This window comes from Fringilla coelebs (genome assembly GCF_963513975.1).
Source record: "Fringilla coelebs genome assembly, chromosome: 3".
In the NCBI taxonomy this organism is placed as follows: Eukaryota; Metazoa; Chordata; class Aves; order Passeriformes; family Fringillidae; genus Fringilla; species Fringilla coelebs.
The window spans coordinates 85,225,078-85,251,891 of NC_140030.1; the positions used below are offsets into that span (position 1 = coordinate 85,225,078).

At 35.9% G+C, this 26,814-nt stretch overlaps 1 protein-coding gene across 1 annotated transcript in view; it reads right to left on the reverse strand.

Moving 5' to 3' along the window:
• The window catches only part of KIF6 (kinesin family member 6), a gene marked incomplete at both ends in the record, with an annotated part of 150,300 nt that extends 128,724 nt beyond the window's left edge, over window positions 1-21,576 (reverse strand). Inside the window, 5 exons of the mRNA XM_084203576.1 lie at window positions 3,714-3,823; window positions 6,366-6,513; window positions 18,448-18,522; window positions 20,540-20,646; window positions 21,511-21,576. Of these exons, the coding sequence (XP_084059702.1) occupies window positions 3,714-3,823; window positions 6,366-6,513; window positions 18,448-18,522; window positions 20,540-20,646; window positions 21,511-21,576 (506 nt within the window). The remainder of the gene's footprint in view (window positions 1-3,713; window positions 3,824-6,365; window positions 6,514-18,447; window positions 18,523-20,539; window positions 20,647-21,510) is intronic.
• Window positions 21,577-26,814: the final 5,238 nt, after the last annotated feature.

Genomic DNA, 26,814 nt, shown 5'->3' on the forward strand with positions numbered 1-26,814 from the left:
TAGGGGATCCCTTTTGTTGACTTGAAATTTAGATTCTCTTTTCCCCTGGCCACATCACTGTGGAGTAATGGTTGTCTGAGCTCCCTGACAAGTACCTCCACTGCAGCTTAGACTGTCATTCTAAGGCAAAACAGCACTAATTGTGATTAGCCTTCACATGCCATCAGAGAGGTGAAGCAGTAACTTATTGGTTAACTATGAATTAATTTAGTCATTCTTGACTAATGGTTCTATAACTTCAGTTTTTACATTTGTGCTATATATGGTGTCAAAAAATTTCTTACTTCTGGATAAATAAGAACATGTTATGAAGAACTTTACTGATAGGTTGTAACTAAAGTGAAATTCAGTAACATTTGGCCGTATTGGTCACATTTGATCATACTACAACCAAGAACCTGTTGGAGATAAACGGTTCCTTCACAAATGCACAGCAAATTAAAAGCTTTCAAAAATATTCCTAATTTGAACACTCCTGCAAAACTTCTATGAAAACAAAGTGGCAGTAAGTATTTAAATAGTGTTCTACCAGCTTTATTTTATAACAATAATTTCATACCTTTATGTGTTGAAAACAATCATCATTTCTTGTAAGAACATGGAATTTTCTACAGCTACAAACAGAATTAGATTGTCAATATTAAATTCAATTTCTTCATAGTTCTGTGTAGGAATCTGTATATGTATACATATAGATGTGCAGCTATATGGCCCATATTCATGCACTTGTCAGGAATTTATTTCCAGCAAAATAGTGGTTGTTTTTGTGGGAGCCACTTCCTTTCTCACCTGGCAGTCTTGGATGAAATGAGTAAGCAGTGCTAAGATGAAAATTTCATAGTCTACAGAATACACAGAGCATGGCTACACACAAAACCTTGACTTCAGGAGCTGTGATTCCAAGTCTAATCATGTAATGTTTAGACGGAATGGACAACTTAAAAAATGTTTATTATTCCCTTTGCTTCAAGCATCAAATACAATTTTTATGTCTCATTTTTCAAGTACTATCAACAAGCCTGTTGTTTATCCACAAGCCTTTCACAACTTCTATCACCTATCACCTGAATGCAATCTGTGTTTAATCCTTACATTGAGCTGGTAACATAAAGCTAAGAATGAAGCATTTGTTGGTCAGAAGTACATATCTTTCATTCAAATTACACCCCCTTCTTTGGCAAGAATATGGATAGCAGTACCCTTCCAGAACAATCTGCACATTATATGAGGTTAACTAATCTTTTTGCTTATTCTTCTAAAATGACACATTTCTTCAATGCTCTTCTTGTCCATTTAAATACTAAGGAAAGGATCAGCACTGACTGCTAATATTTACCCAAGAATATAGGGTTTGAAGCCATACTTTGGCTTTTTATGGTGCTCAAAGCTTAGATGATCCACTGTGGAGTTCAACAGAAAATTATAATATGACACCCTTAAAGTACAAAACCCAATTTTTTTTAGTATTCTCATTAAATACAGGCTTTCAAGCAAACTTAAAGTTATTATTTTGTATTTTTCTTACTGTCACTAAAAAATTAGGCGATTTTAAGCACATAAAATTCTCCAAAAAATATACGTTAGAGAAATACCAGATAAATTTTAAAATATGTGATTATTTATGCACAAGTAACCTCTACCTTAGCTTTTAAGAAAATTAATCAAGTAATTGAAATGTAGTTACTCATGCAACCACCTATTCCTGCAACTTTTCCTCCCTTTTTTAGATCAGAATGACACTAGAAATTTTAAAGTTTTGAATTCCCAGACTACAATATTAAAAAATAAACACAACATTTTATTAATTAAAGACTGTTACACATACTAAATGTGAATCATGCAGGTATAGTTTTAGTTTACAGAACACATCTTATCAACAAATGATGTAGTGGAAATAATGCCCATGTACAGTAAAACTTTAAAGCACTCAATATTACTCAGTAGAGAAAAATGTATTATCTTACTAAAACTCATCCTGCAGTAGTATACACTATGTAAGCTTACAGGTAATTATGATTATCCCCGCATGATTTATTCCTAATTTACAATCAAATTACCCATCAACTTTTATGTTTTAAAACACAACACAGTCATTCTGTGTTGTTTACACACAACACAGTTATTCTTTAGTTTAATTGAATCACCGTGCCTAAACTTAATTGAAAAATTCTAAAAATCACATTTATTAGGCAATATTCAGTACCTAGTTTTAAAATATGACATTTTCCAGAGCATGTGACTCCAAATATCTGTTTCAAAGTTGCAATTGTATTAATAAAATTCAGTTTCTTCGAATTGAATAAATTCTTATAAAGTGTCAAATGGAATGAGTTCAGATAAAATATTTCAAATAAGTTAATGAAAGAAATTATTAATGCAATAAACTTGAATAACTTGCTAGCATTAAATCTAATAAGTAGTAAAATGTGTAACACTGTTTACTATTTTTGTCCATGCAAAAATGGACACAGAAGTAAATTATATTATCCAAACTAGCCTAAAATTTTTGTCTGAATGCCACAGGAAGAAGATAAATTAAAATCCTAAACTTCATAATGAAAGACAGCAATAATGACACAGTCTTCATAGCACTGATGTGTCATAAAGCAATAAATTCTACTTCTATTTCTCAGGTAAAGAAATGGAAACAATTAGACCAATTCACAGCCCAGTCCCACACTCTGCATTTGTCTGCTGCCTTCCTAATCTCTAGACTAGATTCTTTCAAAAAGGTCTTTCAATAAAATATTGTGTTGCAAGATTTTTTAATGAATAAAATGGTTTAATAATAAGTGAACAACAATGAGTTATTTCAAAATAAAACTCTGATTTTCTTTTATTGTCCTATTGAAAATTTTCAGCATGTTTCAGCATGTTTTCTTGTATCAGCAGTGATTTCCTTGCTATTTACAAGCGTCTGTTACTATCATGTTGAGTGATAAAATTCAAGGTGCCCACCACTATTTCAGGGCACTTGCAAATCCAGTGAACAACTCACTTATTCACACCTTTAGTTTCTTAGCTATTTAAAAATAACATGGACTATAAACTATTACTTCAGACTTAGAGACTAGTATTTAGATTTCCTATAAATTAGAAATCTTGAACTTCATCAGCTGGAGCATTCATACAAACTTTAGTTTACTACCCTTCTCCAATCATTAGGTGCTTGTGTCTGATCAATGACTACTATTATAACAACCATCTTTTCTGAAGGAAATAAACTATTCTTTGGAGCTACTTGTGGCCTATTTTCTAGCTGTAACTTACCTTATTTCATAATTGCATATTCTAGAAAAATAATTGTCCTTGAAGGAAAAGGTCCAAATAGAAGCAGGGAGATTCTCATTACTGCAGTAAGGAAATACCACCTGATGCATGCCTCTGTCACACACAGTCATACATGCCATACAAAGAAACAGGCTGCCATGAGAAAAACAAGTGCACTTTCCTTGTCAGTGGCTGCAAGAGATCTCTTCTGTGTAATAGCAACAAACACTTTCAATCCTTTCACCTTTGGTTACTCCCTACCCTCCATACACACAAAATAACAGAACATTTAGGCACTGTTGACAAAATTGTGAAAACAAAGTATTCTGATTAAATTAACACTGAGATCAGTAGCACACCTTCAAAAAGTCCCTAAACAATGTAATAGGGCATATGAAAATGATTCCTCTTTGTTTTGATGATTTTCTGTATTTATTACTTACGGTAAATCTTCCATTTTGGAGGCCTCATGTCTTGGGTCCAGCAGATCATAACCACATTCATTGTAGATTTCTAAGTAGGAAACATGAGTTGTGTACACTTTACTGCTATCCTGGATAAGGAAAAAAATTGTGTTATAAACAGAAGTCAGAGGTAGTTTAGAAGAAAAATTTATTTCTATGGCTTCCAGGTCACTTTCTCCCTATGTCTCTTTTCATGGGTATGGTGCACATGTTCAATTTCTGATACTTTCATGTTTTGCGTTACCATATGCATAAGGACTCAAGAAGAAGAAAGGGGAAAAAAAACCAAACCCACAAAAGCTCCCAACCAAAACAGAGACACACACACAACACTCACTAAAACAAAAAACCCCCACAAAAACCACCGTTACCATGAGTTTAGTCTGGGATTTTTAATTGATTCTGTACACTTAAAGTTTGTATATATTTAGAACATGTGAGCTGCTTACAGAACTATGCAACATGACATTTTTAGTTCTGCACTAAAAAAAGAAAGTTTTTATAAAAAGGTAAATGCTCATATTATGGATAGAAAGACTGTGCTTAAAGAAAAAACAAAGCAAAAGTAAAAACAGCAACAAAAATAGGATTTACTTAATTTAGAAACATCAGTGACACACTGCTTTCATTCTCTTCATCATAACATTAGAGCACTGTATATGATGTCAGCTGTTCTCTGCAATCACAATTCTGGTAAATTACATTGCCAAAAAATAATTTAACACAACTGAGTTTTGCTGACAATTTTCCCTGCCCCAAAGCCAAATCCAAACAACATAAACCTCAAAATAGTGGGCTATGATTTCCAAAATTAAAGAAATAAAAGAAGAAAAAAATCAGTCACTTCTTTTTAGCAGACAAAACCACTGTGAAAGCACTCATATCACAGTTGAAATGTAATAATTCAATCCACTGCAGGTTTTTTTGCAAAATACTTTGAGATATAACTTGTCACTTTCATTTAATAATTATTTCCCATTTTTTTAATTGGTTATGACAGTTCACTATTTCAAGGGACATAATTTAAAAGATACTACAGATGGATGGAAAAATGTAGTAAGGAACAGTTCAGACAGGATTCCATGGAAATAGGAGAATTTCTAAATTAAAAGGAGATGTTATTAAAAACGAAGAGCTTGATTTGCTTCTCATTTAATTCTCCAATTTTATTTCTTTGGTTTCAAATTGTGCTGTCTTCGTCCAAGTAAGAGCTTAACAAGTCTTGTATTTCATGTCCCTGATTTCACTTTCTCCTGTTTCATCCTACTTAGGGTTAGAAGGCAAATGATTCTTCCCCAGATTTGAGTACTGTCCAAACTGTAGTTGTAGGTATAGAGAACTGCAACAAGGGAAAAATATGAAAAGAAAGGCAAGAGGAAAGATAAAACACCAAGAAGAGATCCTTTAAAATGCAGTAAGAAAAAAATTATATGAAACTATGTGGAAGCAGGAAAATTGAAATAGCCCTATAAGGGTAACTAAGTATAGCTTTCAATCCAAAACCCAGTCTGAAATGGGAAACAGTTATATTTCTGTGTTGAGAATTTGACAAACATACTAGTTATTTGTTATTCTATTTTTTTATTACATAGTTAACATTAGAAAAGAACGGTGGTGCGTTAACACTGTTTGTTGTTGGCAATTACACGATAAACCTGTTCACTTCCCACGACACAAGTCCTCCATGGAGGTTGTGTGAGTGCAGCAGAAAGTCTAAGAAAATATGATTATGCAGGTTTTTTTCATTTCTATTCTCACAATGGCAAGTTTTTGTGCACCTGCCACATGCTGTGTACATTTACCTTCCAAAGCCATACTTCCAAAGAGCCAAAGCAATTACTCGCTCTTGTTAACCCCTACTGAGGCAGGGCATGTTCATGTGACTGAGCCATATACCCTTCTGCAAACAGATTGGTATTCTGTAGTACATGACTGAAAGAGTATAAATGTACAGTAGAATGATTTATGTTAATGGCAAATCATACTTAAATTGGCTTAATTAAATAGCTTTGCTAAAATGTGAAGATTAATGAGTCATACGCCCGGTAGAATAAATGAAGAGACAAAACATAAATTACACCAGACTCCTCTCTTCACTTTCTCCTATAATTAAAAAAGTACTGGAATAATTGACTGTTGACTCATGTAAGTATTTCAGACACTAAAAGAAAATTAAGTTTCTCACAAGCATAATAAACCTAACAAAAAAATCAGTGCGCTTACTCTGGCACATCCTTTTGCTTATTGACTTATTTCATCACATAAAAAGTCAAAATGAAATGCAATGTATACAATACAAAACCAGAGTGGAGCTGATATAAGTGTTAGACAAGGAGAACCACTTATGTGATCTGAAGGTACGCTGCTCCAACTAAAAATAGCCTGGGTTTTAAAACTACAAAAGTTCCTCACAATAAAGCCCATAATTTTCAGATTATTGCAACAAACTGGGTAGCCAAAACAACTAAAAATATATTCTTGCACACAGTAAGTACCATGTCAAGTTAGATATTTTGTTAAGCATTAGTTTTAGGACTTCCATTAACACTGTTATAAAAACAACAATTAGCAATACTTAAATATTTGAAACCAGACATTAGAAAAAAAACCCCAGAAAATAATGTTCCATACCTTCTGCAATTGATCAAAAATATAAGATAAAGTCCTGGGAATGATGCCTCGATCACTGTACCGTTCTGCTCCTCCTGTGATGGTAAAAGTTTTGCCACTGCCTGTCTGACCATATGCAAAGATAGTACCATTGTATCCAGCCAAAACACTATACAATTACAAAAAGGAAGATAATTAACACTTAAGGCAGAACATATTGTCCATGATCAACTTTGTATAGAACCAAAATACAATTAATAGTAATTATAAATTGCATACTACCTTTGGTAATACAAGAGTACACTTTAGTATGTATATTCTAGATTCTATAAAATTTAAACTATCCACAATGGAAGGATTTCTTGACTGAATGCCTTGACTTAAACCATTATTAGCTAATCATATTTATTACTACTTACACTACCTTTTCATAATTTTATTTTGGCAGATAATTTTTTGCAAGGATGATATTTAATCCCTTTAAAGACTGAAGATGTCAGGAATTATGCCATTCATACACTTGAAGAATCAGGAAATATTTCACATAGGACCTCATTAAATGCAAACAGAGAAAACTATTATGGTTAGAAACTCATGTAAGAATACTGCTATACCAGGGTCCAGCTTTTATTCTGAGACTATGACTGTACTGAACTACCAGACTATGCTTTGAAAAGGGTATGCAGGAGAACCTGTGCTTAAATCAGGGTAATAAAATCTTCTATGAAAACACACAAACCCACATTAGTAGTAGCAAACTTTTCTGTTAAGACTGTACAAGAAGCTTTGATAGAACAGACCAAATAGCTACTAATGACATAGCCTGAAATGGCATCCAGACTCATCTTTTTCACACCTCTTATTTCTGTTTGCAGAACTGCCTAATCAAAGTCCAGTTCAAATAGCTTTAATTCACCACACTGCCCCCATTGACTTCCACTGTATTTCCACTAAACAGTAGATAAGCTTAATCATCTTAAATTTTGGATTGGATTTACTACGCCTAAGGACCTACCAATTTTGTTCAACAAATTGAAAAGTAAACTTTATTCTTGTGTATTTTGTTTAAAGAAGACATTATAAATAAACTAAAATTTTAATAAATCAAAAGAGGAAAAACAAGGCTTGCGTAAGAGGAGAAGAAACATGTATATAGATAGCTGCTAGTCTGGCGCCACAAGAGATGCAATGATTCTCCAACTTAAAGTTTATTTAAAGGCCTGAGTAGTTGCCAAATTGCTTATTTTAATCCATTACAGTAGGATGTCAAAGACAAAACCAGAAACATGTTGAAAGGAGCTACAGTGAACATCTGCTCCCAAAATGCACAAAGATGGAATATATATAGATATTAGATTCCAGATGTTACAAATCAAAACAATTATTAAGATAAAACACCTCATTCATCTATCTTAGGAATTTCTAGTGCCCACTGTCACAATATCTGAATGCTGACAGCAGAAATGAGTTGTCAGAAGGTAGGGGGTATCAACAGCAGTTCAGACATGGCAGATTCAAACCTAAGAGGAAATGATTCTTCAAGCAAATTGTAGTTAAGCTGTACAACTCTTTGCCATGCCATATTTTGGACATTAAAATGTGACACAGACTTCACCAGAGATTGGACTAAATCACCAGAACATTTTTCTTCAGGGCTACTTATCACAGAGAAATTAGGAAGTCACTAAACTACAAATAACTAAAGACTAAGAGGATACATGCATGAGGCAGCTCTACATGCTTACTCTGTTTTGTTCCTCTGAGCATTGTCTGTTAGTCCCTGAGAGACAACAAAGTGCGCTAGATGGAACCTTGATCTGACGCTGTATAGTTGCTCTTCAGCTCCTACAGAAGCACTCTCTGGGTTTTCAGAGCTAGCAGCTGGAGTTGTTAAATTTTCTTACTCCTCTTCTTTAAGGTGTGTCTTGCAATGTGTTAAAAAACTAATAAATATGTGGCTGCTAACTATTAACTCAACGTGTTTGTATTCTGATTTCTAACCACTTTGGAAAAGCTGTCGATTAGAATCACCTCACATCTAAACACAGGATAAAACATCATATACCATATGCTGTCAAAACAGCTGCAAAAGTCAGTGAGTTTTATTTTTGCTATTTGATTCATATATATTCTTATATTTTCTGCAGTGCATCAGCACAGCTCTGAAAAGTTTTCCAGAAAACCCCGACCACCCATAAAATGTGAACATAGCCATGTCAATAATGCATTCTTCTAATCCAATGCAATTATAGATTATTTTAATATTGCATTACATGGAAAATTTTGATTGCTCAGTTATGTTCTTTAAATTCTTAGCTAAAAGTCAGCCTTCTTCTCTAAATTTATGTGCATCTATATGCGTGTGTGTATTATTATATATACAAATAACTGCATCCTGTCCATATTTACAGCACACATTTCTTTCATTCAGCGCGTATTATAGCTACCACCAAGTCAATTTAAGGACAGCCTGCTTGAGATGCTAAGGAAGCCTGTAGGGAAAGAAGACTACCAATAATATCAGTGAAACTGCTGGCAAAGCCTTCTAAGAGCAACGTGCAACTCCATGAGGACAGGATGGAGATCAAGGTTCCCTTTCTAAGCCTGAGAAGCAAAACACTTTCATAACTAAGAGCCAAGGGACTAGGAGTTCAGGCAGGACTGACAAAGCTCCTTGGCTCAGAAGCAAGCTGTACACTGTGATCTTGCCTCCTGAAGAGTAGAGGGGAAGATGCAGTGAAAGTGAAAAGTCTCTACTACATCAGCTTATGGAGAGAAAATTAAACTAATGAACTACAGAAAAGTTAAGGGTTTGTGCATACATATATACTTATGAAAGAATATATTTCAGAACTGAAGAGATAACTATCATTCTAAGTATAATAGCATGGATATTAGTCAACGTCAATTTTTAAGGTCTATATGCGCTAACATGGATTAAGTACTAAAAATCCAGGTCTGATGCATCTTATTCACACCTATTTTAAGAAACTTCATTTGGAATTGATGGCCATACAGGATGTTTTAGTAATGAGCCTTGTGGACAACTTACCACCATAGGAAATACTTGGAGACATACTTGGCTCTTTTTCACTTTTAAGTACTTCAAGGCAAAAAAACCCCAACCAAACCATCAATCAAGTTTCAGTCCATTTTTTCCAAAGAGTTTAACACTGAAAGGGTAACTACGTGCAGATGGACCAATACCAAATTAATCAATACCTATCTATCAAATACTCAGGAAGCTTAAGATTTGTACATAGTATTTTCAACCCAAGATGCACAATTCCTTTATAAAAATAAAAAGCTCAAAAAATTTCATAAGCTGTTAGCCACCCATAAAATGCTGTTTAAAAAACCAACATCAAACTATAGTGCATAAATACCCTTAGAAAATTGATGGGTTCCTCAGATACTAGAAGCCAGTATAGTGAGTAGATAGTGTGTATATTATCTTTCACCCTGAAATATAACTACAGCAGGTACCAAAAAAGTTGACAACACCCATTATGACAAAAAAAGAGAAGAGCATCTTTTCTAAACAGCATCCACCAAAGGGATCCTCACTTGCAAATTAAAGTTGTCCCCAACAGTAGTGAAAGTGATTCTTTGCTCGGAAAGGTTGGTAGAGAGTCAGCAGCTTTTTTTCTGCCTTTTCAGCAAAGCCTACTTTGCAAAATGTCAGTTCCCACAAAGTCTGCATCTTTACTCTGAGTGTCTGAACAAAAATCCCAAATTTTTGTTAAACTCAATATTTAAAACTACACAGGTTCACATGGATAGTGATGGTAGTCATGTACCATGATGACTTGAAACTATGCATAAATAAAAATCATACACTAAAATTGTATTTTCAGTCATGCACCCTTGGTGCATTTTCAGAATACTCAGATTTTTTTTCTCTCTGAAGGATGAATTTTGGCATGGTTAAGGAAACATTTTGTTGAATAAGTAGTCTCTTTACTGCTTCAAACAAAACACATTAAAGACCCATAATCCAAGGAGAGGCTTTGCAGAAAAGATCTTTCAGGCACTTATACAACATTGTATAGCATCCTGTTCAGAAGTTCATGGACAACTTCCAGACAGATTAGCTAAAATACTGTTGGAGAAATCTGTCTCCAGCACATTTTACCGAAGTTATGATTGCCAGAGTTACTGGAGGGTCTTGCTTTTTATGAATTCCAAGCTAGACGTAAAAACACCTACTAGAAAGAAAAAAAAAAAATCTAAAATACAATGCTCAAAATCTTCTCTAAATTTGCATATTTGTTTCATTCTATTACAAAATTCAGAGGGCTCATTTTCATTATTCACTAAAACATGCAGGCATATATTTGTAACACTTAGTGATAGACTTACTTTCTATGATAAAAGAATAATATATATTAAAAAGTCAGTTTCTACAAAATTGCTGATTTGGCTTTGCTTGTACTGCTTATATTCAACATATTCCATGTTCCTATCTGGAAAACACGGAGCAGCTTAAATGTGACAAGGAAAACTTAATTAGCCACAGGCATGAGCAGTAAGTCTGACTTGTTGAAGTTTATAGCTCTGGACAATAAGATCTATTGAATGGGGACAAATCTCAAGGGCCTGAATTTCTGCATATAAGGAAATCGTAAAGAAACCTGGCCAAGACATCAAATTCTGTTAAGGTAAGATTGCCACAAAAAAACATTTCAGGGAAAACACAGGCATGAAATAGGTCTGAAAAAAAAGTTGAATTTCAATCTCATTTAATATATCGAGCTGTCTTAATGGATTATTAATGCATGGAAGATCTGTGTCATGACTGCCAAGAAAGGCCCCAAAAAGTCAGTTGCAAATTCAAAGAGGGCAGGACTAAACAAATAGAATATCAATATTTTAGATTTAACTCATGATACCAGAATATCAGGATTTTTAGATTTTGTAGTATAAATGATATTAATGTCAACACTTGGTAAATATACATTTTAAAATTGAGTATTTATTTTTGTGTTCCAATGAAAATACATGTGGTCAAGTCATATGAAGTTTCACATGTTAAAAAACCAAATGTAAGAAAAAAAACAATGTTTGATTTGTTGGAAGTGTACATCTACGTAACCACATCTACATACGTTTCCTGCATCTTGAGGTGGGTGGGATGATAAATGTTACTCTTGTCTTTTTGACCACTGTAAGGAAAGTTGATTTAAAGCAAAATATTGCTGAAGAAACATCAGGATTGTTTGCCAAGTATATGAGCTCAAGAAGTATTTATGCAATAAGAAAGTCTCCTTAGCAAAGTCAGTATCATTGAACACAAAACTGTGCAAATAGATTTTGCATGGTGGAAAAGAGAATAAGACAGAGTGCATGGAAAAAAAGCAAATAACAGCATAAATTGCAGGCAAGCAACTCCCAAAGTATGAATAATTGTTTATTACACACCCAAATCTTCTTTAATCTTTTATTCTGCATTATAATTTATCATCAAATTATATGTTCTCTTCAAGATTATTATGATTTAGAAAAGGATTAGATCTGTTCTTACATTTTACCCAAAGAACTGAATGCTTCTTTTCTCATCAAGCACCAAAAACTTACTGTTGGTTTTTAGCAACACAACAGTTTGTTTTACCTTACAGAGCTAAACAGCAACAAGCTTAAACAAAAAGAAAGCATTGAATACATCCTCTGTGTTGCCTAGGATTTAAATCACACCTCTTCCAAGCAAAAGGCAGTTTGTGCACACAGCCGACTGAGGGGGTTGATTTGATACTACTGCTAAATAAACCTAATCATATATTATGGCAGCAACATGATGGGATAAAAAATGTTCAAGTTTTACCTCCAGTTATGACACAGACTACCAAAAAATCTCCCCCAACAACAGTGTTTGAGACAGGAATTTCAATACTTTCAGTATTTTTTCTAACCAGAACACTAAGGGATACTTTCCCTCAACTGGGAAAAAATTCTCTACCTGGAAAGTATTAAGATCATGATCTACAACTTACTGAATTCAATGACCACCTTTCCAATGGGTCACTGAGTTTTAGGTGAAAAATTTGACACAGGAAATTTTTGCTGCTGTAAATGTAAATCCTGTAGTATGTTCAAGCATTTATCTTCATGCATCAAAAGTACATCACATACTTTAGAAACTCCCAACATACATTCTACAAATATTTTTTCCCAATTAACATGGAATACTCTTAATTTAATATGTCTTGTTTTGAAAAAGAGACATAATAGAAAAATAGAAGGCTGAAGCAAATGTTCCTTATATATTCCACTTTCAGTAAAACATTATTACTAATTAATAACCCAAGTGTTGTTACATAAAAGCTTACATAAATGATTGCTCAAGAAAATCAGTTTTGGCTTCATAAAAAATTAATTACAGCATGTGGTCTCTTCTGCACTTTGGACTTTATGTGCTATGCTTAATAATTATCCATTATCAAGCATAACACAATTTTTTACATGAATGTAAAGGAGAGCAATACTATGTGGGTTTTCTCCTCCTCAAGTTTATCACTCACTTACCAAGTAACTTGCATGTTCTAACTTGTACAATTAGTGGTGATTTCAAAACATGCACAGTGAGATAGGAACTTTAAATTTGAAAATTCAGTTCAGACTCCTATTTAAATGAATGCTGTTACAGAGCTATCAGCTGGCATTTCCAGTCCCTCTTACTGCCCTGTCTCATTCCTAAATATAGTGTGATACAGAAGTATAGTTCATGGAAGCAATTCCACTTAAATTGATAAATATATTACATTTACAACCGCCTAACATTCCTCAAGTGAGAAATTCCTCAAGTGAGAGCTAGACAATTTATGGGTAGTTACTACAGTCTAAAGTATCATTCAGTACTTTGTCCTTGAGTATCTGAGACAATATAAATAGTGGTAAAAGCCCAGTGACAGTAGACAGAGGTTGAAAGCAGACTGAGGTTGTTCTATTGTGGTTGGGTTTCTCTGACTACATTTTGTTTTAATTTCCAGTGAAGATCATTTGTTCTATTTAAAGCTTATGGACACAGAACTTTTCATTTCTTTCTGTGCTCATTGTTAATGAGACTTTAGGGAGGCTTTTGCCTAAGTATAACCAAGAACTCTGCTTCCTCTGCTGCTGCACCATTTTTTCTGAATCAAACAGAACAGTTACCTTCAAAATTAGCAAAAAAAAGGAAAAGAAACTCTCCTCCTTGAGTTCTGTCCCCACTTTTGGGCTCCCCAGCAGCTGAAAAATGCACTGAAGAAACTGGAATGAGCCTGCCAGAACCAATTGAATTCAGGCTGCAGCATATCATGCACAAGAAGCCAAGTGAACTGTTTCCTATCACCCCAGCAAAGAAAGCCTTACATGTACCTAATTACCACCTTCTGCAATTGAGCATTAGTAATGGACTCAAACTCCTCCCAGAGGTTTACACAGGTAGAACACAAAGCAGGGGTCACAAGGGGCAAGAGAAAAAACTCCAAGTGGGTATAATAAAAATATTCTTCACAGTGAGAGTAGTTAAGCCTTGGAACAGGTTCCCAGATGAGTTGTGGGATTCCCATCTTTGGGCATTTTTGCATCTCTATTGGACAAGGGCCTGAGAAATGTGACTTAGAAGCCAGACTTCCTTTCCTCAGAAGATTAGTCCAGATGACCTACCAAGATCCCTTCTTACTTAATTATTCTAATAGACTGAAAAAGTTCAAAGTGAAAGTTTTGTACAAAGTTTATAATATGAATAAATAAAACAAGGAAAGCCCCTTATTAAGTAAGACTAAATTCTGCAAGTGTTTTTAAGTAGGTAGGAGAAAATCCTGAGAACAAGAAACAATTTTGGTCTTAAAAACTTATTTAATTTTCTTAGTTTATTTTGGCTTCATATTATAATTTTTACCTGAGTTCTGCCATCTTAATTTTAAATGAGTAGCAACATGAAGGCATGTGGTCAAAACAAATATTCAATAATGACTAATGAAAAAAGCAGAAGACACCAGTATCTCCGATATTTGGATACTGTTGGCCCCCTCTATCTCAGTTTGTGCAGATCTGAAAAATATTTTTTATCGGTGTCCATCATTTTCCTTCCTTCTATCTCATGAAGCCTCAATTCATCAATACTAAAAAATAAATTAACCAAATCCTGGCAAAACTGACCCCCTCCACCCCTTCTAAATTATATTGATGACAAAAAGAAGGAAGAACTTAATTTCAAGGATCTAGAAAATAAGTTTTCAGGACAATGTGTTTTCACAAAGACTCAGCTTTCAGATATCTTCTAACACTTAGAGGTCAGACTAAAGTTTTTTAAAATTAAAATAAAGTATCTCAGTATGACCTTTTTTTCCTTTATGTCTTGGCCAGATTTGTGGAACAAATCCAAATTGGTAACACCTCATCCTTAAAAAACATAACTGATTTCCAAAGGTGCATGTAGCTGTTTTTGAGAAATTAATGCAGGCAAGTTTCCTTAAATAGTTCAGAAGTTTTCCTACAGAAAAGTAATATATTTTAATGTTTTGACAAAGATCTCTAAATATATTTAGAATTTCACCATAAACACTGCAACAGATAAGTGACACAGATATTCTGAATCAAAGCAGTCAAACTGTAACTTAAATTAAGCAACCTTGTTGAACAATTCTAAACTGCACAATTGACATCAAAACAAACAAGCAACTAATAGTAATTTTAGAAGAAACATCAATGACACATCTCACTTTTTACTGCCTCATAATTGTACCCACTTTGAGAAAGAACAGCAAGCGTTGCTAATTTCTCAATTTAGGGGAAAGCTTAGGCTACATTTCTTTCAAGATGACATCTGAAAATCTGTCCTTTTGCTCTATGTAGAGCCTACACGTCTTTATGAGGCAGGTGAGGCAGATCACTACATTCAACATTGTGTGAGAAATATATCCAGGTATAAAATGAATAACTTAATAAATGTTTTTACTACATTTTCTGTAAAAATACACAACAGAAAAAAAACCCACACAAAACCAGTTCAGAGTAAACTGAAGTAGTTTATATAATACAGGTGCTAGTTCTTAGGATAAATATAGCACATTAGAAGAAACCAGAACCTGCAGAAGTGGGAGCATCATCCCCAAGGCCATCAGATTTTCCCAAAGATCACAGATGACTGAAATTAGGTTTATAAACAGCTCAACTACTTCCTATTTGCATGAGACAACTGAAGAGAATAATATTCTCAAATGTTATTCTTAAAAAAAAACCCCTAAGAAATCTAATAGCAAAACACTGATTGAGCGTTCAGTTCATATTAGAACTGAAAAAAATCAACTAATTCAAAGCAGTTAATATTTTCTACTTAATTTCTGGTTGCATACATAATCATAATACTAATATTTGAAATATTTTGAGAGTAGCCTTGTTTAGCTGTGAGGTTAAAGCAATGCTTAGCCATTCGCAAACTTTTCAAGTTGGGTGTTATTTATTTTCTCTGGTTTTGATACAGTAACAGAACTAGTGTTGCTTCTTAAACACTGCACAAAAACATTATCAAAAGATATATTTAAAATTAGAAGGAAAAGAAACAATGTAACAGATGACTCAAGGATAGAAAAAACGAATAAAGTTCAAGCAAGGCATATGCTTATAATGGTTTGCAGAGGCTGGCACTTTTGACTGAAGAAGCAAATTAAACAAACTAATGTCTGGTGCCTCTGAAACCACAGGCAAGATGACAATGTAACTGGACTTAGAGAAAGAGAAGTAGTGGCCCAACATCAAAGAAAACCTACTTAAAAAGGAAAAAAAAAAAAAAAACAAACCCAAGAACAAAATAAAAAGATTTTAGAATCCTGAGCATTGCCTTTCTGGTTTTAGTTTAAACAATGCCCAAGATTTTTTTTTTTCCCCTAAGCATTCAAGTCTCTAACTGAATTTTCTCAGGACTGTAAGAATGCATGGCAAAGAACCTCAAAATGTTACTGAACTATTCCATTGATATATTCCTGCTACTTTATTTTCACTGGCACACACAAAAACTGTTCCCTTAGTAAAGCAACTCCAACAACAGAAACATGTACTTCAACAGCTTTTTCATGCAAGAGAATATTGACTGTCAAAGAAACAAATAACAAAGGACATTTTCTGTGAAAAACTGTGGTCCCTAAGAGCAACAGGGCAATTCTTATTCTTTCCATGATGGAAAAGAAAATGGTATCATTAACCACAGAGTGAAAAAAATTTCAGGCCCAGTTCAGGACTCCATTATCCAAGGAACTTCATGACTCTGAATATTCTTTGAAATTTATATTTTTTTCTACAAAGAAGTAAAAAATCAAGGGAGTGGATAAAAAACATGAACATACTTCAGTTATTGTCTACTCTATTATAAAAGCACAAGTAAAATTATCAGTAACAACACAAGCATAATTTAGAATACAAGCTTAACCTCATAGTGCTCAGAGGCAATTTTGATTTCATTAAGAATGGTTTTATAAGTCAATTTCAGCATTAAAGAGAAAGACTTAGAGATACTTAGAGATAGTTGTCTGTCTAAACATCGTTGATTTTGACAGCATTAAAGTACTTTCAGGTACTCTAAAAATATCTAAACCCTGAAAATAAAGCCTACATAGTGGAGCAAATTAATATATAAAACAAGTCTTTTATCACCTAACACTGAAATAAAGGAGAAGAACACCCCTTCCTAATTATTAGGGCACTGCATAGGTGAACTCATCAACTGGAAAACATTTCCATATTCTAGTAAAACATTCCAAAGGGAAAAAAGTAGCCAGTTTCTTACTAGTTAGTTATCCTCAACAAAAGCTCAGCATATCAAAATTAAGTCCATAGTACATAACAATGAGACTTTTAACACTTCTCTTTCCAAACACACTCAAATTTGATAAAGATTTTTTCCTGCAGTCAACATTAAACCCAGAAATAGTTAAAATTAAGCGTATGAGTTAATGTGAAGCTATATGTGATAATATCAGATAACCAAAGAAATTATCTTTTGGATCAGAAAATAACAAGCATTATTTTTAGTCTACTTAGCTTATTCTAATGAAATTTCAGACTCACTGGCTTTTCATTTTCACTGTCAATTACCTTTCTACTTTGTGGGACTTAAGAGAAGAAAACAGGAGGAGAAAGAAAATAAACAAGGGAGAAAGAAAAAATTATAAAGAGATGGATATATTTTTCTTCCTTGTAACAGCTTGAGAAAGGCTCAGTGTCCACCTGAAGTTGTTTGTTTTCCTACAGTGCTAAACACAGGACTGTGCGATAGATTGAGGAATAACTTGCAGAATCATGGCTTAAACCAACAGATGGGTCAGACAACGAATGAGAAAGAAGTTGGCACTTGAAGTAATACTTCCCAACTCACTACCAGTCTGGATTTTGAGCAGCAAGCAAACACTACATAGAAATTCAGCTTCCTCCTGCATGGGATTTTGTCCTACACCAGTACAAACTTCAGGAACACAGACAGTAAACTGAGCAAAGAGAATGGCATAAAAACCATTTTCCATTGAAAAATCCACCTGTTTCAGATTGGCATTCAACCCACCCAATGAATGCAGAAGTCTTCATCAGTCTTAAGTATTTGCCTCTGCAAACTATCAGATATGAGCATTGTTTTATTATGAAAATGGAGGAGGAAAAAAAAAAAAAACAGTGCCAAAAGCACTGCCTTACATGTCAAAACAAAAGTAATGACAAGACTTAGGAATATGGCCACAAACATGAGCGAGAGTCCCTAGCTTAATTAAAATTATATGGGGGGATAAAATTTCCATTAGGTTTACCTGTACATTAAACTATATAGAAAATACTATTCTAAGGCAATGAAGTCAGCTTATATTACAGACAAAGAAGAATTGGGCATGGATTTTTATTGCTATGCAACAAAAGAGGCAACCGTAGCATTGATATTTGAAGAGTCAAAAAAGGAACCTTCGTATACATAACATTCTCAGGGGATTGTATATCTCCTGGATTCAGACACATCAGGTTTAGTAAATTAGAACATCAATTCACTTTTACAACAACAAGACAAAGACTTGACAGCTCCCCTTCAAGTAATACAACAAAAGCAGAAATAGCTTTTCCCTGGTTACATGCAGGATCAACAACATACCATTCTGCTACTGGTTTGGCAATGCTGTCAAAAATCACATCTTGTTTTGCCTCTTGATCAAAAATTTTCTGAAATCTGAAAATAATACGCAAATAATAATTGCTTAGAATGTTAAAACAGTACTTGATTCATACATTTTTGTTTGTGTTTGTAATAGTCAATGTTTACATCATTAGGCTTACATAACTTAGTACAATGTTTTCCCTGTAGTCTTAACCACAGCTTGCTGTTGTGCTATTGTACATAAATAGGCTGTACACAGAGCTGCTTTGACAAGATCTGTACAATAAAATCCTCTGATAAAATGATGTGGCTTAGAAAAAAATAAACCGTATTTTAAATCTATCAAGAGAATTAGTGTTTGTAACTGGCACCACACTGAATCCTGGATAAATAGATTACACTATAACCAAATACAGCATCTCACCAGTACAGCCAGGCTCACATTTTTTCAAGCAATCTCCTTCATTCTGCTGCAGAATTACTATAGGTCACAATGAGATATTTAATTATCTTTTGTCACTTTCTATATAAAATACCTGCAGTTATTTCACAGAATCAGAATTCTTGAGGTTGGAAGGAACCATTTATTCCAATCCACCTGCTGCCTCTGCATCATTTCTGTTCATGTGGATGGACTGTTCTTGAGCTTGGAGAAGGCAATCCTTGAAAATCAGCCAGTGTACCTGGTCATCTCTCCAGGAATGTGTCTCAGAGAATTCTTATAAGCAGATGCACGAACAAGCCAAAGTCTGCACTTATGAAGTCGAGGGTTGTGATCCTGTTTTTTGCCTTATTCCCTTCTCTCAGTATCCTGAATTTTATTATCTCACAGCCACTGCAGTCAAAGCTACCTCCAGGCTCAATATCCCTCAACAGTTTGTCCATGTTTGCAAATATCCTGTTTGGCTTAACTTAGGAAGTCATCACCCACACGTTCCAGCAGCCCCTCATAGTGCTGGGGCCCTGCTGTGTTGCCCCCCCCCATTTGGAAATATGTTCTTGCAGAGAACTTGCCAGGGTGTGTAGGAAGGCCTTAGGGACACTGGCTGTGTAGAAAAGCACCTTGCAATGGGTGCAGTATCACAGACAAATGCAATACACAAAACATGAAAGCATTTATTCTATCCTGCTAATCAGTCAAGTAACTCAAACAATTATTCTCTCATTGTCTTAAGGATAATAAGGCATAAGGTTTCTCAAGACACATCTCAGTTTTTAACAAATAATAAAGTCAGACAAAAATATCCACATTTATTAAGTCAGGCTTAGGCATCCACAGACCAAGGTAGTGTTGCATATGAACCTATTTGGAGAGGGCAGCTCCTCTCTTTCCAAGCAGCTTACCTTAGCTGAAGTAAAACTACATCAGTCTGAGCTGCAGTTGTTTATGTGGAGCTCTCTTTTTTAATGGCATAGAGAAAGAAATTACTTGTTGTTTACTATAAAAAAAATGAAGCATAACTGAATTGGAAAAAGACAGTCTTGACTTCATCATAAGAGATCTGTCTAGCTTTATTCATCACCAAAATTTTAAAGCACTGCCTCACTTATCTTGTGAATTAATAAAAATTATATTGTTGTACTGATTTTAAGTTCCTAAAAAATATTTACACTCTTAAACCAAGAATTTACTTCTGTCAACAGTTTCTGGTTTTTGTTAATTTGCTTTGGCTAGGTCTGAAACACAGTTTCTAAACAGAATGTTTTACATCAAGACTTTAGCCAGTCTAGGACTACTCATTAGATCACAAGACAACATACAGTCCTGATTCAGTCTTCATACACAAATTCAAAACAAAGCACAAAAACAGAAGAACTGATAAATGAGTCTTTGAGATGAGATTTAGAAATACATAATGACTTGCAATGGACAGACAATAGTATGACAATTTTATCCAATGCTATCAGACCCCTTGTGTTCAAGAGCTTGTCCTGAAGTATTCCTCTTGTTATGGGAGTTATATAAAAATAAACCCACCTATAACATAATTTAATTTTAGACTTTTCCTGATTCTATAGATCTGTATCACTACACATAGCGTTGTCAGTCACTAAAGGCAGAAGGTACAAAGATAAGGCTTCTACTCACTTGAACTTGTAGCTTTCTCGTTTATTATTGATGAACCCATCTGCTAAGTCACGTGGCACAGTAATCTCCAGACTGGGCAGAAATTCCTCATTATCAACAGAATAACTCTAATAAAAGACGGATACGAATTCACAGAATAGTGTCATCAACAGAACAGCATTACCCCTACATATAACACAAGACTCACTTAAGCTTAGCACCAGTAATTGTCTGGAGACAAACTTGTTACAAATTGCACTGGATACCTGAGCAGATCTCCCTTAGCTACTACACAACAAAACCAGCACACCACAGTATTATCCTGTCACCATGTAAATACCTCAATAACACTTGAAACCAAAGCGCAGCCTCTTTGCTTACTGAACCACTTTGTTTTTTTATAACATTACAGATATCAAAGCACGCCCCCCCAGTGCAAACCCCTCCAAAAAATCTGAAAGACTACATCAGGAAAGGCTATGACAAGACAAAGGCTGCGACGAGAAGAGCTGGTTTAAAACAAGAAGGCAATTAAGAGACCTAAATGTACGGTTTCTGAGGAACACTTTCATTATCTTTATTATCCCTTGGGAGGGCAGCTGTACACTGGGAGCAACACGTTCCCCTCCCTTTCTCAGACCACTGCTGAACTGCGCAAAGCCAGTGACGCGTGTCAAGCGCTTTTCTGCGGAGCCGTTCTCTAATAGTGGCTGAGAAAGTTCCTCAGCCACTCCCCCAACAGTTGCAGCCTAAACTTCTCTACTTCGTGATTTTATGAACTTGTTAAGGCTTTGGATAGCAGGAGCTTCTCCCGCACACCCACCCACCCACCCGCGTACCAGCCTCTCCGCCCCCGCCAGCCGCCCGAGCCTCTTGAAGGGGATGGGCTCCTCTCCTCTGCCCCCTCCCGAGCGGGGAACGAGGGTCCCCCGGCAGCCCTCGGCTCTCCCCGGCATCCCCAGCGCACCCCCGGGGCACAGCTCCCATCCTACCCCCGCCTGCTGCCGCCTGCCCAGCGGCTTCACCCGCGCGTACACCCGGATCGTTTCCTTCACCATCGCCGCCGCCGCCGCCGGGCCCCGGCAACGGTAACCGGGCACGGCCGGCGGGCACGCGCCGCCCCCACACGGCCCCCGGCAGCGCGGAGCGGCCCTCACACGGCCCCAGGGAGCGGCCCTCACACGGCCCAGGCCCCCACACGGCCCCAGAGAGCGGCTCCCGGCCCTCACACGGCCCCGGGGAGCGGCCGGGCTCCGCCCGCCCCAGGTGACAGCCTGCCCGGCCATCGTGGCGGCCCCCGCGGCCGGAGCTTCGCGGCTGCGAGCGATGGGAGCTCGCACGCACTGCCCGGCCCAAAGGTGCGGAGCATTCCCCGCCTGATCCCCTGTGCCGCACCTGTTTGTCCGCAGAGATCTCCCGGCTCAGCCGAGCACCTTCTGCCTTTATGGAGTTGAAACACCAGGAGAGAAATACCGAGATTACAGGCACTGAGCGCATCAACTCCTTAATTCTAATATAGAAATGGTTGTGAAAAAAACCAAACCAATTTCTAGTGGGAAAAGATTTTGTCTTGCTACAAGAGCTAAACTTTGAGATGAGTAAGAGCAGAACCCCATTATTCTGTGAAGTGGTCACCGAAGAGCCACACAAGTTACGTGATTCTATTTTGGCCTTAATTTTGGTGGAATATAGTGGCCAGGATCAGATTACAGTGATTGCAAGCATACTAATTTAAATTAAGTGGAAAATCAGGGACTTGATTATGGAGGAGCATAGAAATTTCTCTAACTCAGATATGGTAAAAGTATGTTAATCTCGTATCCCAAATAGGAAAAACAGTAGGGAAAAGGTTTTCTCTCTCAGCTGAGCAAATAACTGTCTCAAACTGCATGAGGCTTAAGTAGTGAGCCTTCAGGGAATAAAATAGAAAAAGGCTGATCACCATCTAAAGTCAAGTGCAAAAAGTCAAAAGGGTAAAAATGAAAACAAATGGAAAATATTACTTGGTGATTAAATACAGTGAAGGAAAAACAGGACATTGCAATGGGATAATAGAATAAGCAGTAATTATCTTCTCGGCATTGCTCCAAAATTATGGAAAAGTTCATCTCTTGTCAGTAGGGATGGAGATGTTGAAGCAGGAGTGACTACAGGTGGGGAAACAATTGTAGCCAAGAAGGAAGCAGAACATACAATGTCCAATGAATTTAGACTAAGATCAGGATTTGGGAGGGAAGCATACATTATTTCAGTTCCAGAACTCTTCAAAGAATTGTGATGTCTAATTGAAGTTTCAGGAACTAGAATATTGATTTGCTTGTTTGGAATTCAAATGATGCAGGACAGTACGCTCTTTTGTATTTCTAGACAGAAAACTACATTTAATAGTCAGCTCTGTTATTTAGCAGCTTAGCTGGATTGTGAACTAGTCAGACATCAGACATTATAATATTGCAGTTAATTGTAGGAGGAAAGCCATTTTGTCTCTGCCCATGTTCAGCAGCTGGAGTATAGAGCTGGGTGAATGACACTATTGCTTCTGGGGCCAAGCCTGCTCTGCAAATGATTTAGGTGCCTTTTTCTTCAGCGTGAAGACTGAACTGTAAACTCTGAGTGGCACAGAAGATGCGCTGTTTTATTATAGGATAGTCTGAATATGCTATGGCACAGAGAAGCCAGTGAGCCAGTTTAGACTCAAGTTGCTTCCAGAATAAAAGTATAGTCTTTCAAGAAAGGCCTGAAGGTGACAGCTAACTAAAACTGTACAGGTCTAGAGATGATATCTTATGCTGGAGGCATGAAAAGTTTTGGTTTGCTGTAAATTTACTGTGTGAGATCTTTTTGTGTTCCCTGGGAAATCACCTTGTACTTGAGGAATTTTCAGCATTTGCATTTATGTTAAACCTCAAAGATGTGCCAGCTTTCTTCAGCTCCAGGATTTGAGAAAGTGCACCACACAACACAAGCAACCCATACACTTGAAATAATTATATGACTGTATAAGTGATAGGATCTGGCAATTCCACGTTTTAAAAAGGTCAGCCATTGCCTTCTGAGGTAATAGAGCATCAAAATGAATCATCTGCCTTTACCATTGTCATTTCCTTCCATTTAGCAAATAATATCAATCAATATATACTGGAGCTGGCAATTAAGGACTTGTGCTCCATTATGTCACCTAGCAACTTCCTATGCTTCCAAATAAACAGCCTTCTAAGTTTTATAATAGCCCAAAATTTCAAGTCCTCTCTTTTTTTCCCCCCCAAATTTTACTTTTCATAGACTTTACTTATTCTTGGCAACTGAATTGCCATTTGGCTGAGATAACAATTAGAAGTTAGAACACTAAAATCTTTCCATAGATCAACTGGGCAGGATGAAGGGCCAAAACTCTTGCCAAAGCCTGAATTTGTTTCATTATCCAGCTCCTGAAAACATCAATGCCAAATACGTATCTTTTACATGACCAAAAGCATTCCTTAAGCAACCAGAAATTAAAGTCTGAAATGTAGCCTAAATACAGGTACAGTATCTGTTGAGCTTGCTATGTAAGCACCACCAGAAATAGTACAACCTTTATAGTAAAAGGTGTGGTAATAGAGAAAATTAGTTTTCTGACTATTAGGTATATGAATGGAATGTGAAAAGTTGAGGCAATATTTTTTTGTATTTTATGTATAATGCCAAAGACCTACAACCCTTGTTTTTTTCAGCTTTGTGTTCAGCATTAAAATGTGTAAGGCTGTCATGTAGACAAAACTGCCTTGTTCATCTTTTAACAGTCCAGCCCTGAGAGAAGGACAGATGTTTCCTCTTTTAGGCTACTGTTACAATCTTTTTCTTAGGAATCAGGCCTACATCCTCATGCATGTAAGAAAATAATTTGGAAAGCACCTTAAAACTTGACTGTTCTCACATTCCTACCCAACACATCTTTATGTGCCCTAAAAATGTGTGTCTTGGTAGACTCAGTCAAACTAGAAAACCTGAAAAAGTCCTCCTTAGGGCTTATGTATATGCATAATAATATGTCTTTAATTGCTTGGCTCTTTTAGAGTAAGCAAAAAAATCCATGGAGAAATTTAGGGATTCTTCAGACTCTGAATGCAAGAGACAGCAATTGGTTTTTTTTCCCCCAAAGTTGGGCATTTTGTTTCTGATTTGGGAGCTTGATCTTCTAAATGGTAGACTGTATCCTTTGTTGTACACTAGCATGAGAAATGTTAACAAGAGAATAAACTTAATTCCAATGCATTGCAAATGTTACCTGTACTTTCATATGAGGAAAGTGAATAGACACAGCATAATTAGAAAAAATACAGAAGGAGAATAGTTGATCTCATAAAAAGATGGATTAGGATGGGGTGGCCATTGCTTGAGTGGGTGAGAAGATAAGAAGTGTTTTTATGGGATGATAGATTTGTACAAGAAAAGATGGCCATCTCTAAAGAAGCAAAGGTTCACATCATAATTTAAGTAGCATAGCATACCTAAAACTGAGGGAAACTATATTAACCAGGTCTACTGGTCTCAGGAAACTGCCATAATGAGCATTCTTCTATTATTCTAATAATTGCACAGGCTCACAAGTTCTTCAATTCAGATGTAATAATATGCTCCAGCCAGGTGTACCAGACATTAAAATGTTTAGAGTTGGTACCTGCCTGTTTCTTTAAGGAAAAAATTAAGCCATGGATTATTTAAACAGTATGTTCAGTTTTGCAAGCACATTCTGCAGTGAAGCCAGAGAAAATGGTTTCTTAAGTAGTGCGGCACTAAATACCTTCAAACACCAAGATCAACCTTGCCACTGAAGTTTTCCATGTATTTGTCCCTTGCTGTAAACACTACAGCACTGGTTTTCCCCATACAATTCTGTGAATTAAGAAATTAACATGCACTCTTGCTCTGTTTGAAATCAGCTAGAACAGCCCTCATATTAGCACAGTACAATAGTATTTTAAACCCTCCTTTTTCCTAGATATTTTCCACGTAATGAAAGGAAAAAGCAGATTAGTTTGGTTGTTTTGGTTTTTCTTTTTTCTTTTAATCTCCAGTTCTTAGTTTAAAATAAACCAACTACTATTGCTTATTCAACTAGTATTGCAGATTCAGCCTGGTCTAGTGGAATATGTCCCTGCCCAGGGCAGGGAGTTTGGAGCTAGATTATCTTTAGAGTCCTTTCCAACCCAGCCATCCTGTGATTCTACATCTCAAATGCCAGATACTCTTAAGGCTGCATGATTTTGTCACATGTTGATGCTATGCATCTGCAGTTGAGAAATCTCAAATAGGCAAGGGTTGGTATCCAGGGATTGCAAACATGACTTATTTGCCAATGTGAGGAGGTAGGCTTCTTGTCTGAGTAACTATATTAAAATACAAAATGTTCATTTACCCAGTGCCATTCTTCTCTCTCTGGCTTGGCCATGAATTGTGTACTTAGTTGTTGTTTAGACTTCCCGAGAATCTTTCACTTATGAATCCCCAAGAACATAATGAACTAGTGAGTTGCAATTCTCCTGCATTTGAAAATAATCCTCATCAAATTAAAGCTGTGTCTCAGACCCTAATATTACAAGCACAAGTGACTTGTTAAAAACAGGTAACATGACCTGCATGTTACCTGTTTCTCACATATGGCTGAAGGGAACAGAAGAAATGTAAGCCAGCCAGAGGGGAAAATAGAAAAATCCACTAAGTTAATAACTGTACTGAACTTTATGTCCATTATTTCTTCTCCAAACTGAAGTCTCATTGTAAGCATTGTCAAGAGTTTTAATCTTTCACAGGTTGTTTACAACCAAGACGGTGAATTATAAATTCACATATTTAAATCCCATATACTGTGGATCCTTGATTCAGAGAGTAAGCTTCCTAAAGAGCTTGGCAGTAACTTGACAAACAAATATATGTCATCAGCAATATTTTTAGGTTCAGTCATCATTAATCTAATAGTATATATTCCACTGGAGAACTGTTGACAAAATCAAGACCTATTCTTCTAAAGCTTGCATTATTCTGTGACCTGTGCGGGAGGTCAGTGGTTTACCAGCCAGATTTTTCCAGAGGTAATAAACATGAAATACTAGATTTGATATTTGAAAACATAGGTATATCAGGTTGTTAGCATGAATAATTCCAGCAGTAGATAAATTAACTTCTGAGACTTCAAAATATATTTTTTTCTTGCAAATGACTAGTGCATAAACAGTTTTAAAGCAACAAATAAGATTTTTAACAGTTACTGTTCTTGAAAAGGCTATGATTTTTTGGACTAGGAAGAAACCATTTTG